Source organism: Centrocercus urophasianus, unplaced genomic scaffold, assembly GCF_019232065.1.
Source record: "Centrocercus urophasianus isolate 14NV4802_14NV808 unplaced genomic scaffold, USGS_Curo_1.0 seq_38, whole genome shotgun sequence".
NCBI lineage: Eukaryota > Metazoa > Chordata > Aves > Galliformes > Phasianidae > Centrocercus > Centrocercus urophasianus.
The window spans coordinates 771,358-786,398 of record NW_024884955.1 but is presented as its reverse complement, the minus strand read 5'-3'; the positions used below and the strand labels follow the sequence as shown (position 1 = coordinate 786,398).

General features: G+C 59.3%; 2 protein-coding genes across 2 annotated transcripts; one reads left to right on the top strand and one right to left on the bottom strand.

Moving 5' to 3' along the window:
- Positions 1–66: 66 nt before the first annotated feature.
- Positions 67–5,663, top strand: PDYN (prodynorphin). The gene is made up of 3 exons (XM_042832453.1): positions 67–147; positions 4,142–4,283; positions 4,538–5,663. The coding sequence occupies exons 1-3, from the start codon at positions 89–91 to the stop codon at positions 5,102–5,104; spliced, it is 768 nt and encodes a 255-aa protein (XP_042688387.1). The 5' UTR covers positions 67–88; the 3' UTR covers positions 5,105–5,663.
- A 536-nt stretch (positions 5,664–6,199) lies between these two features.
- Positions 6,200–14,235, bottom strand: LOC122167737 (tyrosine-protein phosphatase non-receptor type substrate 1-like). The gene is made up of 9 exons (XM_042832524.1): positions 14,226–14,235; positions 13,938–14,016; positions 9,384–9,734; positions 8,979–9,293; positions 8,545–8,895; positions 8,243–8,338; positions 8,072–8,093; positions 7,925–7,967; positions 6,200–7,522 (listed from the first exon to the last, which is right to left on the bottom strand). Exons 2-9 carry the CDS (start codon positions 14,002–14,004, stop codon positions 7,250–7,252), a joined length of 1,518 nt encoding a protein of 505 aa, XP_042688458.1. The 5' UTR covers positions 14,005–14,016; positions 14,226–14,235; the 3' UTR covers positions 6,200–7,249.
- Positions 14,236–15,041: the final 806 nt, after the last annotated feature.

The window sequence follows — 15,041 nt, the reverse complement described above, 5'->3', positions numbered from 1 at the left end:
ATGCAGTTAAAGCAAACTTAACTTTTCTATTACCGCTCATTTCTCTTACCCAGGTGCTTAATTACCATTGTCCCAGGGAAATGTCAGCATGACTCACAGGCAGTTTCCCATTAGGAAGAGACGGATGAATATTAATTACGCTCACAGGTGGGTGGCTTTGGTGGCAGTGCCTTTCCCAAAAGGGCCATGTCACCCCCACACCCACCCGGACCGCAGGGACCAGAATGCATCCAGATCTGCACACATAGGAAGTAATGGGGGCTGCGGTGCTTTGGGGATGGGAGAACCCCGATCTCTTCCTGCAGCAAGCGAGGTGGAGGCACCTGCCTCATCCCGTGCCCATGGGGTTAGCTCAGTCTCCAGAAGCCCCAGTCTCTATGGGGCATTACCTGGGGATGGGGATGCTCCAGGTGTGTGCTAGGATCTGATCCTGCTGCCTGCTTTCGTGTGCTAGGATCTGATCCTGCTTTTGGGATGCTCCACATTGCAATCCCTGAGCACACACCTGGAGGTGGGGCTCTTGGAGCCACTAAGGCAGGATGGGAACTAAGTGCACCAGCAGGAGGTTGGGTTTTGGGGACATGCAGGATGAGATAGGGACTGCTGCTGGCTACATGTAATGGTTTCAGTGTGAGAACCCTCTGTGGAACCCTGTGGTGCTCAGTAGTGAGGGTGAAACCTCCCGGGGCTGCCCACACAGCACTGAGGATGCCACTGTGGTTTGCGGCTGCCTTTTGTTCTCGGCTTTGTTCTGCGCCTGCAAACCTTCAGCTGGGAATGAAAACACACCAGAACACCACACACCTCCTGCCTGTGCCCTGATGGGGACTGAGCCTCCCCATCCCTGCAGCACTGCCACCTCCCAGCACAGCTTCTGCAGGTCACATCCCCTCCACCAGCCCTGGGAGATGAGAGATGCTCGGCCTTTGCTTCACCCTTCCATACCCTGCTCCCTGGGCACCTGGGTGAGCCAAAACCCACATCCAGCAAAACCCATGAGATGCCACGTGCCGTCCACATGCGGCACCCCAAACGTGGTGGTGGCAGTGCAGGCAGCCAGCTCCCAGCCATGTCCATTCCCCTGTGCACGGGGAAGGCTGAGCGCGGGCACTGCGTCCGGCAGCTGGTGCTCAAGCCAGGGAGAGAGGCAGGTTGCTGGGAAACATCCCTCTTGAGCACCGATAAAAATAGCTCCATCTTCAAGGCGAGAGGGCAGGCTGCGCTGCAGCCAGTGGGGCAGTGGGGATGGGATGGGGATGGGGATGGGATGGGGACAGGGTGCCTTGGTCTAATGTGTGGGCACTGGGCTGTCAGGATGCAGTGTTGATGGGGCACAGTGGTGCATGGGTTGGGTGTTCCCCAGTACTGCCCATCCCCAAAATGGGCTTAGAGGTAATGTGTCCAGGGTACGGGGCTAAGCAGAGGGTGCAGGGGCTCCCTGCCTCCCACCACCACTCTCCCCCAGCCCTTTTGGGTTCAGCTCTTTGGGTTTGTCCCCAGGAGGAGTTTGGGTTTGCCCCTTGCCCTTTGGGTGGCCTCCGTCCTCTCTGAAGCTTCCCAGGAGGCTGGGGCTTTTCCCAAGCCAGGAACATGAGGCTGGGGGCTCCCCATCTCCCACACCTCGGGCAGGTCTTGCATTCAGCACCCAGCAGCCAAGAGAGACCCCCACCTACTGCCCATGCCGAGGACCCCAATGGGGTAGCAGTGACCAAGGAGCAACCTGGAGTGCTCACACCCAATCCCTGGGGCTGCAGCGACAGAGCCCACCAGGGCTGGGGCTGGGATGCTGCGGGGCTGATTATTCACGGCTTTCCTCGCCCCGATTGGCTCCGCAGCGCTGAGCGGAGTGGGGCCCCGCCGCAGGAGGAGACTCGGTGGCCATAAAAGCTGGCGGGCGGGCGCCGGGCGGTGAGTACGGTGTGCACCCAGCGTGGCCCATGCCCAGCTCAGCCTGACCTGAGAGCGCAGCGGGACGGGACGAGCAGCAGGTAGGGACGGGGTGCATGGATTTGGGGTTCCCTTCCCTTTACCCGCACGCACCTTGATGCTGGGCATCACAGCTGCTCGAGGGAGTGTGACTCAGTTTGTTTCAAAACGTCCCTGAGCAGCCGAGCATCTCGCACTTTACTCGTTGCTTTATTGCTTTGTTTCAGGACTCACACGGTCGCTGCAGGTGCCCCACTCATCCCCCGGTGGTTTCACAGCATCGCTTTGCTGGGGCTCGGGGTGATGCTGATGCCATGGCTGTTTGCTCATACGGAGATAGCACAGCCCCAGAGCAAAGCTGAGCTCGGGGAGAGGGCAGAGGGAACGGGATGGGTGATGGCATAACGCCGGGTGTGTTGTGATTCGAAAGGTCAATGTAAGGAGAGGAGAGAGCTGCTGGGAGCAGGCTCTGCTCCTCCACAAGTGTCTGTAGGATCCCAAGCTGTCTGGGAGAAACACCCGCGGCTCGGGTGTCTGCACTGCGTGGTGACATCTCTGTGTAGAAATGCTCAGAGGTACAGGGGGTGATGGCTGGGAGCAAAGCCCTCCGTGGCCGTGCTGTGCTCTGTCACCTGCTGCGCACCCAGGGTTGCTCCCCATCCCTCTGTGCTGGTGCAGCCGGGGCTGTAACCCAGAGCTGTGGTGCACAGACACACCTGGGGCTGTCTTACATCTTGGCACCAAAAACCTGAACAGAAAAGGGGCAGAGAAGGAGCAGCCGTGCAGCACACACAGGACACGGGTAGGAACCAAGGGCAACCCCAGTCTCTTACAGAGCTGCTGTGACCGTGCAGACGCATTCCTCAGGATGGATGTTCTGGGCAGAGCTCACCTCAGGGTGCTCCAGGTCCCATTCCAACCCCATTTTTCTTCCTCTTCCTTTTGTCTCTCCCCTTTTTGAGCATCTCTTCTCACTTTCACCTAAAGCCCTGCCTTGCCTCCCCTTTCCCTGCCCCGTTCTCTCCTCCTCCTGCAGCAGCAGGACGGCAGAGCACCTTGGGAGCATCTGTGCTGAGGTACGTTCACATCGGGTGCATGGGGCACTGCAGGGCTGCAGCTTCCAGGCACGATAGCACAGCAGCATTTACCTTAGCAGCAGGTGAGTCCTCTCTCCTCGCTCTGTGCCATTGAGATGAGCAGGGGCTGTCAGTGCTGCTGTGCCCGTGTCTGTGCCCATCGCTGCACTCGGGCTGTGCAGCGCAGCTGAAGAATTCAGATTTCTCGACACACGATGGTGAAGATAATTCAAATTCAAATTTAATTTAGCGTGAATTAATACCGTGGCATTAACATTTCTTCATCAGCGCCAATTAGAGTACATTAGCAGACAGTGCCAAAGAATACAATAGTCTCTAATATGCGTCATTAATGTGTAACTGATCCCTCTGGGTCATGCCTTCCCACCTTGGATCGAAGCAGGCGCAAAGGCAGTGGGATGCTGTTGGGTTGGCTCTTGCTCCTGGGGCTGGTGGCACTGCGGCCCCTGGGTTCTGGAAGAGCTGCTGGGGGCTCTGGTGCCCCACTCCAACCACAGTGGAGGGCATGCAGCCCTCCTGGCCTCGTGCAGGGCTCTCAGAGCCTGGAGGGTGGTGGTTGCAGCCAGCAGGATTAAACCTGGGATTGGCGTTCTCCCCCTCCCCATGCAGAAGCAGCAGGTGGGATGAGGGATGCAGGGGATGGAGCACGGGGTGAGGCTGTGCTGGAGTTGGGTCACCCGGTGCCTCTGCATCCCCTGCATCCCCTTCTGCCAGCAGCTCTGTCTCGGTACTGTTCTTCCCCAAGGCCAAGGGGAGGGCTGATTCATCCCCTCTGTGCCACACAAACATACGATGGCAATATTGCAGAGAGCTGTGATGCTGGAAGGAATGAGAGACTCTGCCTGCAAATGGTACGTGCCGGGCAGTGCAAAGGCTGGGGTGGGGCTTTGGTCCTTGTGTGTGAACCCACACGGGCTCAGTGTCCTGCAGCATCCCTTGGGTCGCTCCCCTGGGAGCAGATCCTGGAGGTGAGTCATGTGGATGCGGGCACAGCTCCCCAGGAGCAGGCAGAAGAGGTAGGTGCCTGCTGCACACAGACAGGCTCTGGCACTGACAGGTGATGACTCCCAGCTCTGGGTTCAGATAGGTGATGCTCTCTGTGCTCTCACCCTCCCCAGGCAGCGAGGCACGATGGCACAGCAGGTGCTGGCACTGGTACTCTACCTCTCCCTGGCTGCAACAGCCTCTGCTGACTGTGCAACCCAGTGTTCCCTCTGTGCCAACCAGGCACGTGGCACCTTGAGCAGCATCCAGCCCCTGGTGAGTGTTGGCCCCGAGCAGCCCCCAGCATTCAGCATTGGGGTGCAACAGCAGGGACAACTCAGGGTTGTCACGGGGTGGTGGTGCATGGTCTGCGGGTTGTGGTCACTGGCACCTAGCGGTTCTGGGAAGGCACAAAGTTTGGCTCCTTGTGAGCTTGGTGGCATGGATCCAGAGGATGGGATGGCGATGGATGGGGTAGTGGTACCTGAGTGCTGGGTGATGCTGGTGCTGTCACAGCCACTGTCTTGCAGATGTGCCTGTGGCAGTGCCAGGGCTCCTCTCCGCCTGGCACCGAGTGGGAGAGCTGCAGGAAGGCGCTGGCACTCCTGGCCCCATTGGTGGCCCTGGCCGAGGGGACAGAAGGGACAGAAGCATCCCCAGCAGAGGCGGATGATGAAGCAGAGCCAGAGCAGGATCCCAGCCCTGAAGAGCTGCCTCTGGCACCGGCCAAACGCTACGGAGGCTTCATGAAGACGCTGGCCAAGGGGAGGCTGCTGTCCCTGCTGCGCGACAACGCCCACAGCAAGGGCAGCCTCAGCAAGAAGTCGGGGGGCTTCAGCCACAATCCAGGGGAGCAGGTGGCCCCTGAGAACTACCCGGGGCCGGGGGGGAGTGAGGAGCCCAAGGGTGCGGGGGCTGAGGGGCAGGAGCTGGCAGAGCTGCACAAGCGCTACGGGGGCTTCATGCGCCGCATCCGGCCCAAGCTCAAGTGGGACAATCAGAAGCGCTACGGGGGCTTCCTGCGGCGGCAGTTCAAGGTGACCACGCGCTCGGATGAGGACCCCAGTGCCTACTCAGGGGAGGTCTTAGACCTATAGAGCCTGGCATGGGACAGGACCCTGTGCCACCATCACCCCAACCCCATCCCTTTGTCTCCTGCTCCAAGCGGCTGCCACCATCCTCGCCTCATCCTCCTCAAAGGGCCATGGGCTCTGCCACCTCCACCCCAGCCCTGCGAACGCTCCATTTCTGCCCCTGTTTTCTCTCTCTGGTTCACTTGCACAGCCTTTAGGGACCCTGTGTACCCAGGGGATGGTATCACACCCCAGCTGCTGGCAGCACATCCAGTGGGGATGCATCCCCAGCCCTGGCACAGCTGCAGATGCACAGCAGGGGCTGGAAAATATCACAGCTGGTGGATGAGGTAACAGCTTCCAAGTCCCAGGAAGGATGAGACTGAGCAGGGCTGAGATGCAGCCAGCAGGCTGGGGACTGTACAGTGGCCATAGGGAGGGATGGCAGGGCAGCAGGGGGCTGAGCGTCCCCATCCTTTCCCCAGTCCACCCACTGCATTCTGCTCATCCTAGTTCCACCTGGTCCCGCTGCCCTCCCTGATACAAGAACGCTCTCTGGTTCACCCCACCTGAGCCCCCTGCTCCCTCCACAGCCAATAAAAGGCAGATGCCAACAAAGCCATGGTGGGTGCTGAGCATCATCTTCCTCTGGGGGGATCCAGCCTCAGCACAAGAGGATCACATATCCCAAACCAGGGCCTTGGGAGTGCCCACAAATCCCATTACTGCTTCCCTAAGGCCATGTGTGGTTGTGAACCCAGGCACAGCGACCAAACCATCCCATTCCCACACATTCCTATTGAGCACAGTATGACCAACAGCAGCAGCTCTGTGCCAGCAAAGCCCAACCAGGGCAGAACTTCTCCATAGCCTCACTGCTCCTGGCTGCAGGCACACTAAGCTGTTGGGGGATGCATGCTTGGGGATCCAGCATTGACCACCCAACCTCAGCATCACCTCCAGGCTGCTCTCCTCCTCCTTTTCCCTTTGCTGCAGCACTGGGGCTGCACTGGATGACCCCCCTTCAAGAACACAACACGAGCTGCCGGCCCCCCACCACACAGGCAGGTGACACAGTGACAGCCCCAAAAGCCACCAACACACAGGACTTTCCACTTTTATTATAAAAATATCTTGCAAGCAACAAGAAAAAAAAAAAAAAAAGAAGAAAAAATCACGGTCAGTACAGGCAGTCTCGTAGATCCCAAAGCAATGCCAGGGCTTCCCCACCCCACACTGGTCCCATGCGTGATGGGGGAGTGGGGGGCCTGGGGCAGGGGACACATAGAAGATATGTATGTCCCCCTCCAGTCATTGCTGCAGGGAGCTGCTGGTGCCCCCAGCCCACATCCAAGCAGGGGGTGCGTGTCAGACAGAAGCTCTATGGGGTTTCCAGGGTTTTTACGGAGGCCTTGCTCTTCATTTTGCACATCTTACCCTATAGTGCAACGTACACAGCAGTACACCCACGTACAACACGTGAAACATTGGGGTTGAGCTCTAGAAATTAGGACTTACATGGCAAACATTTAGAACATGTTAAACATTACTGAGGGGTAGGGGGCTGTGCCCGGCAGGGGGGGCTCACTGTGGCCCCAAACACACAGGGTTGCCTGGCTGGAGGGGGGCTGCGTGCTTTGTGCAAACCCAGGGCACAGATCTCTGGGCTGTGTGGAGGAGGAGGATGCTTGGTGATGGGGCAAAGCCAATATGGCTGCAGCTCGCCTCCTGCAGCCCCCCAGTCCTATTGGCATCAGTGCAGAAGCCTGTGGAAGAGACACTTGGAAAGAGAGGTGGACACTGACATCGTTCCTTTAAAGCCAGAGTTCGTTTTCCACACAGCAGAGCCCCCAAAGGCAGGTGGGAGCCCCTGGTCTGGAGGCACCATCCTGGACCCTGATGCACTGCAGTGCTCTCCAGCGACGCATCCTCGGGTTCTGTGAGCAAACCCAGTGCACAACTCAGGGGTCCCCACAGCCAAGGGTTTTGGGAGTCCCAAAGGTAAGGAGCCCTCAAGCCATCCCACAAGCCTGCAAACACAAGTCAACCCCCAGGAGCAGGCACAGTGCTGAAGGCCGCACTCCCAGCCCACAACACGGGTACCGTGGCTGAGAAAGCTCCTCTGAGAGCTGAGGGGAGGACCAGGACCCCCGTGAGCCCCAGCCCCGCTCACTGCCTCTGGATCTGGACGCTGGCATACTCAGAGCTGCTCTCCTCGGGGCGTGGGGTGGGCCGCCGGGGTGCCTTGCTGAGGTGCACCATGTCCAGGTCGGCGTAGGTCAGGTTGTCGCTGCTGGCGGCCGGCTGGCTGCTGCTGCTATTGCTGCCCTGGATGCAGGCGTACTCCGACTGCTGGCTCAGCTCGACGATGCGGCGGATGCTCTTCTTCTTCTCTTTGGCAAAATTCAGGTCGGCGTAGGTCAGGTTGTTGGGATCAGACTCCTGAGTGAGACACCAAAGGGTTTTGTTTTGCAAAGCGCACAGTGAGTTCCCTTCCCACCCGTGCCAAAATGCTCTCCGAAGCGCCGACACCGCCTGCGTATTGCGCTGCCCATGCAGCAGCGCTGGGTCCATCCCACAGCACGCAGCCACGTCACCAAATGCAAAACCACCCCACAAACTGCCTCGTGCCTATGGTGCAGCTGCTTCAGTCCTAAAGCCAGGCCTTCCCGGGAGGAGGAGGAGAGAAGGCAAAGGCAGAAACGATGCTGGGAAGTACTGCAGCTCCTCCTCCCTTTGGCCACAGTGTGGAGACACTGAGACACTTTGTGCACAGCCTCTCCACCCTCCTCTCCCACAGCTGGGGGCTGCTCCCCACCCCGGTCCCCGAGGTTGGTGACACACCTGGGTGGTGGTGGCTCCGCTGCTCTTCTCTGGTTCGTGTAGCCTGCAAGGGGAAACAAGGGGTCAGGTGCTCCACGTATCTCTTCTCATGTGATGGAGTAGATTGGGGGGGAGAGTCAGATGCAAAGCACAGAGATGTACACTCACCTGGCAGATGGAGAGCTCTTACCTGACAGGGGAGAAATAGTTTAGGAAGGAAACAGTTCAGAGAACCCCCACCTCCCCAGGCATGCCAGCCTACACGCTGCATTTCTCAGAACTTTGACTTCATTTCAGCAGCTCCCCCCCATGCCACGCACACAGTTTCTTTATCCTTACCCTTGCTCTGCTTTGTCCGAATGAGGTAGAGAACTGCAATCACCAGCAGCGCCAGCACAGTGCACACCACTCCCACGGCCACATAGATGAGACTTTCTACAATAGGAACCTCATGTGAGAAATGTCACTGTGGACCTGAAAGCCCCAGGGGCAGCGTGGTGACACTGCACGCACTGAGGGGCACATCCAGCAGCACCCCCAGTACAAAGACCTTAACCCACATTCTGGTGGGACTCTGAGCTTGTCCCGGGGGTGACCTCCCATCCACCCCTCCCCACATGCACCCTGCAGCTCTCACGCACTGCTGTCTCCGATGGAACTGCTGTCGATTATCTCTGGGGTTGGGACAGCCACCTGCATGGTGCCCGTGCTGGAGACGGGCTCCTGGTCCTCGTGCACCACCCGGCAGGTGAAGCTGGAGCCGCGCTTCTCCTCCGCCGCCTGCACCGTCACCGTGCTGTTCAGCTCAAACAAGCCCTGGGGGGTCTCTGCTGGCTGCGTGGTGCTCCCCGCGTTCAGCCCCGTCCCGTTCTCCAGCCAGGTGATGCTCACAGCTCCCGGGTAGAAGCCCTGCACGCGGCAGCTGAAGGTCACCGTCTTGTTCACCTCCACGGCGCCCGGCGGCGCAGCGACCACAGACACGCTGGGGGGAACTGGGAAGAGAAGCAGCGCCTGGAGCCGGCGTCCCTGAGCCCACGGCTCAGCCCTGCCCCAGCCCCGGGGCTGTGAGCCTCACCTCGCAGGGCCTGGCCCAGCGCGTACGTCCTCCTCAGTGGGGCTGCCAACGTGCTGTGCTGCACCTGGCAGGTGAGCTGTGAGCGCACGTCGTCCTTGGTCAACGTCACCTGTACGGTGCTGGACATGTTGTAGGAGGAATGTGACAGCTCTGAGGTGATGTGGGGCAGCACAGCCTGAACTGGAACGTTGTTCTTGAGCCACTGCACCTGGATGTCACGGGGGAAGAACCCTCTGGCACTGCAGGTGACGGACACCAACTGCCCTGGTGCCGCTCGGCGACTCGGCCCTGACACGGCCAGCTCGGAGGGTCTGGCTGTGGGAGAAGCATTGGCCCATCAGGGAGCGTCCTGCCCATCCCAGCCCCAGAGGAGAGCCCACCAGGACAGGCTGGGAATCCACTCACCGTGCACCAACACCTCCGTGCCCCCACCACTCTTAAACAGCTCATCTCCCAAGATGACTTTTCTAAACTTCACACAGTAATAGGTGCCAGCGTCCTCAAGACGAACATCCCTGATGTGGATGGTGAAGTCTGTGCCGGATCCATTGACTGCTCTCATCAGACGTGGGGAGGAGCCTTTCTGATCATAAATGGTCTGATTGCTGCTGCCCCAGCCCTTCAGCCACTTCACAGGGCCAATAGGATGAAATGCAGACACTGTGCAGTTCAGGGTCAGTATCTCCCCTTTGATCACCACCACCTGGCCCTGGGGCTGCTGCAGCTTGAAGTCCGGATCCTTCTGGGCACCCACACCTGGGGACAAAGCAGGACCCCCGTCAGCCCCTCCCAGCTGCAGGAGGACCCTGAGCCCAGCACCAGGATGGAGCTGTGAGCCCAGTGCCCTCAGTACAGATGACCCCTGTGTGCCATGCTCAGTGCGCCCAAAACACAGACATCCAAGCCCACCGCCTCCAACACATCCCACTGTGGGGAGAAAAACAAGGAATGTCACGAGGAAACAAGGGCACACGCTGCACCACACTGAAAACCAAGCTCTCCTCTCACACACAGATGCAACACCGCTTTTTGTGCACTGAATCTCCCCGGTTCCCCAGCCCCGACTCGTGCCAGCAGCGCACAGCTCCCAGCTGCAGCCGATGCCGTTCCCTTCGCCGCCGGCAGAGGAAAGCCGTGTCCTGGATGCACGGTGGCTGCAGCTGCAGCGCTGTGCCTCCGCCTCGTGCCCCGATGGGAGCATTGCACCTTTCCTGAGCCTCCCGGAGCCTAGGAGAAATCCCCTGCTGAGAGCTGACATGACCACGCCACCACTCTGGAGATGGCAAGCAGTGCGTGGGAGCGGTGCCACGGCTGTGCAGAGACCATTGAGTTTGTGCAGGGAGCTCCTGCTGCAGCTGCCAGCGCTGGGAGCGTGCACACACCGAGGCAGGGCCATGCATGCATTGTGGTGCAGCTGCAGCCCCACAGCCTGCTCACTGGCCCTTTGCATAGAGGGCCACAGCTGCACCCGGCTCTCCTGCACCAGGAGGTCCCCAACGCAGATTGGTGCAGCTGTACCCCAGCACAGCCACGAGCTTTGGGCCTTGGTGCTTCCCTTTGGAAGTCACAAAGCCAACCCGTGGCACTGAACCAAACCTGTGCCACAAGATAAAGGTGGAAACACCAACTGTCCCACCTGAGCAATAGGCTGAGCTGTTGCTTTCCATCAAAGCAGTGACCGTGTGGGCTTCTGCAACTGGAGCTGACTTTTGGGGTGACACCCACGTTTGGGGAGCAGCCCCAAAGCAGAGCCCAGGGCACAAGCAGTGGACAGCACAGCCAGCTCAGCTGGTGAGCCCCTCCCAAGCTCCTCCACTGCTCGCAGGCTTTTTGCAAGAGCAGTTGAGCAACGCAGAGAGGAAGTCATAAAGCATCACTTGCCCCACATGGGGACAGGGCTGCTCTGGGCACGGGGACCCACTGCCTCCAGGGCAGACCCCCAGCCCCTTTATGCACCCAGAGCAGCTGCTTTGCTGACCTCTCACCGCACCTGGTCCAGCAACCAAAGCCCACAAACTAGCATGAGGTGTTGCAACACAGGAAAGGTCAACGCTGCAGGAAGAGATGGGCCCCCGAGGCACGTGATGAGCGCTTCTCTCCCTGTTCCCAACTACAACCCTGCAGAAAATTGGCTTTGCAGCAGAGCAGTGTGCACCTGCACCCCATTCCCTTGGGCACCCACAGCACCCATCACACCGCAGGAGCCCAGTGCAGCCCCACTGAGCACAGCTCTCTCCAATCCACACGTTCCCTCTGCATCCTCCCTCTCTCCATCTGTTGCGCTCCCGGCGAGGCACGCGCCGTGCCTGGAGGGGAGGAAGAACTCCAGCTTTGGGGTCTGGGGGCTTCGGAGTGGGGCTGGGGTGTGGGCATTCCTCAGTCAGAAAGCACATCCCTGGTTGGGGCCGCCAGGGCTCCTGCTGGCCCCCAGCATTGGCATCTCCATGCTGGCAGCTCTGGGACTCCGTCATCACACGGCTCCAAACAGTCTCGCAGCTTTTGGCTATTTTTTTCTTCTTTCATGTGCTAATTTAGAGATTTTTCCCACAGATCTGCTTGCCCAGCACTTTTTTCAGATTGCTACATTCAGGATTTGCAGGAAATCTGTTATACACGAGCTTCAGCCACAGAACACAGCATTGGCACCACGCTGGCTTAACCGGCCCCACTGCACCTCCTGGATAACAACCACACAGCCATCCCTGCACAGCCCGGTGATCCCAAACCAGGAACACCCTGACACCCCTCTCAAAACATCTCCCAGGGCACAACCTGCTCCCAATCCCAGCACTGCCAAGCCCCCACCGCCCTACAATGGGAAAGCACAAAGGGGAAGTTGCATGAAAACCCCCTGCAAGCCGAGAAATGCAAAGTTGCAACCCAATTTCCTCCCTTCTGCCCTTGCCCCGCAGCCAGCTTCCCCTTGCACCATGCAGACCTCTCTCCTTCCTTGTTCTCACCCAGCTCATAGCATGTTTTCCATCTCGGTGACACATTTTTTTTTGCTCTATTTCCACCTTTTGAAGTATCTGATACCGAACAGATTGCAAGAGGCCGGGGTTTAATTCAGGAGAAGGTGCCTGCATGCTTAGGGCCGGTAAAAATAGCTTTCCTTCTGAAAGCACCAAGGAAGGAGTTCTGGGATGGAGGGGGGCGTGCAGCTGGCCGCTGGCATGCGGGCACTGTGCAGCACCCCAAAATAATCCCAATGGAATTTCACCTGCACAGGGAGGCTGTGGGGAAACTAACAGGTGCTGGCTATAAAAAGAGCCTGGAAGCAGCATTTTGGAGGATAAGAGACCCCAGGATGATTACCCAGGCAGGGCGATAGTAGGGGCTATATTTGACACTGGTGACATCAGATCATGCACAGCCATCATTTGCAGGCTGCACTCTTACAGCAATAGCAGAAATTCAGCTGTGTGGCCAAAGGCCTAAAACCAAGTGAGGGAGGCTGCAGGAAGCTGAAGCCCTTCAGTGTGCAAAGCTCACGCAGAAAGCGAGCGGCCGAGATTTCGCAGAGGGCTCTTTGCCCTACAGGGAGATATCCTGCAGGATCTCCCCTTTCCCCCTTTGCTTCCTGCAGCAGCACTGCCCCTGCCAGCTCCTCTGCAGCACAGCTGGATTGCGGGGCAGGACGGTCCCTGCTAAAAACCCACATGGGAAGCAAGGTTTGCACGCCTGCACCATCAGCCAGACAAAGCAGTTCTCCGACCAACTGGAAATCCAACACTCTGTGCCCCTTTGGGGGCCGGGATGGAACTTTTTGTCCCAATGGAAAAAAAAAAAAGGTGTTGTCCCTTTGGGGTCACACTTGGTAAAGCTCAACAGCTCTGCTTCAGCCATTATCATGGCAGGAAATCACAGCGGCTTCACTGGGGCAGTACTTGCAGCCAAAACCTCCTTTGGCTTTGAGCAGCTCGGAGCACAAAGCTCGGGGCCAACGCTCCCCAGCTGCGGGCAGGCAATTAGGAAAGCAAGCAGTGCTGTGTCAAAAGCATTTGCTTTCTGTTGGAGTTCACACTCAGCTCTGCACTGACGGAGAGCTGCAAGGGAAGAGGTCTCCAGTGGGCTTGGAAAGGCACAGTTCTGCTCAGGGTGTGCAGCTCACTGCAGGGGGAGATGTGGGGTCCGGACAGAGCTAAACAGGCACAGTGCCCACTAGGGAGGTGCATCACTTTTGCCCTATAAAGTTTGCTCCGTCCCCTAAAAAGCCACAGACAACAGCAGGCCAGAAGGAGCCCAGCTCCTCTGCACTATCCCTCAAGATTAATGACACTGAAACACTCTAGAAATGAAACATCCTTGAAAGCAGCACCCAACGCAGGGCTTTGTTCCTGGTGGGCCAAGAAACTTCCTGCTCCCATAAGGGGAAGGGAAACAACGGGTAAGCACCGACCCTGCCTTCTCACAGCACTCTCCCCTAGAATCGATGGGGCCACCAACCACGGGAGGGCAGGAGGAGCCACAGGGAACCCGAGGGGACCCGGAGCTGCCCTAAGTGAGCAGCACGGGGTGCAGCCCCACTTTGCTGGAGCTCAACAGTTGAGCAGCGAGGAGCAATGACAAGACGGAGGGGGGGGGATGAAGGGGGGGCAGCCATAAAAACAAGGTTTGAGTTTTAAAGAGAGCTCCCTGCCGAGCTGCCCTCCTCCCATTCGCACCATCGCCGGGGGCGATGCGCCTCTCCCGGGATGCTGGCAAAGGGTTGGAAGCAACATGCCTCTTCACGTCCCTAATTCCCGCATGTGGCTGCGGAGGGGGATGGATGAACGGCCGGGAGCAATGGAGCCGGGCCCCGCGCTGGAGGTCATCGCCTGGAAAGGTCACAGCAAAGCGCGGCGGCACCGCATCGCGGCCGATGCGGGGTTGGGAGCGGGAAGAGGAGCGGTAGAAAGGACGGGAGAAGAAGGAATAGGGAAAAAAAAACACAGCAAAAAGAGAGAGCTCCGGGCTCACCTGGGCAGGAGGGCGGGCAGAACAGCAGCAGGCAGAGCAGCGGCCAGGCGGGGGGACGGGGCTCCATCTCCGGCTCCTCCTGGAGAACAGAGAGCAGAACGGCTTCAGAGAGGAAAAAGAACAACAAAACCCAACCAACCAGCCGGGTAGAATTGCAGATGGAGAAGGAAACGGCACTTCTCAGCGCCCAAATGAGGAAGGACGGCCGTGTCCCCCCCCCCCCCCGGGGCGGCCGCGGCGCCGTTTTCACCCCCCGTTTCGCCGCAGCGCGGTGCGGATCGCACGGACCTGGCCGGGCCCCGAGCGGCCCCGGGGCCGTTCCGCTCCGCACCGCTCCGCACCGCCCCTCCGCGGCGCCGCCTCCGTTGCCCTGACACCGCGAGCGGCCCCGGTAGCGGCGGGGCTCCCCGCAGCCCGGCACCGCCTGGCTCTTGGCACAGTCGTGGGTGGGAGCCCCCCCCCGGGACACCGGCTGCTGCCTTCTTAAGGTGGGCCGGGGGGAAAGCTTCCCCACCCTGCGCAGGAGGGATGCGGGTAAGGATGGGGCAGCTGCTGCTGCCCGTGAAGGATTGGAAGCGGTAGCTGGAGCTGCTCTGATGGTTTCGGGCATCTCACAGCATGGCACGCAGCCCGGTGCTGTTACCGGGAAAGCACAGAGGTGGTGGGGATGTGCAGTGCTCCCAGATGGGCTGGGCATTTTGTGCCATCCGAGAGAGCACACAGTGCCAGCACCAAACCAGGAGAGCCCGTGGCAGAGGCACGAGTGGCTGATTTGGAGACTCCACGTGGAGTGGGCAGCTTGGCCCATCAGGGTCAGACCGAGCAAAGAGAACCCTGGAGCAGGGCAGGTTGGAGAAGTCCTTATATCCCATCTCTGCACCAGTTCCTGGGCACACACAGACATCCCTGGTGTGTCCCCTCAGCTGGCAGGCTTAGCAGGAGCACATCCAGCATGCAGGATGGGAGCCCACAGCCCAGAGGACAAGGTGACCACCATGAGAAATGGAGCTGAGGGAGAGGGCATCCACGGGACGTTCATCCCTGCTACTCCAACACAGTCTCTCCCACGGGAGACACGTCCTCTGCTATCTGTTCCTACCACTG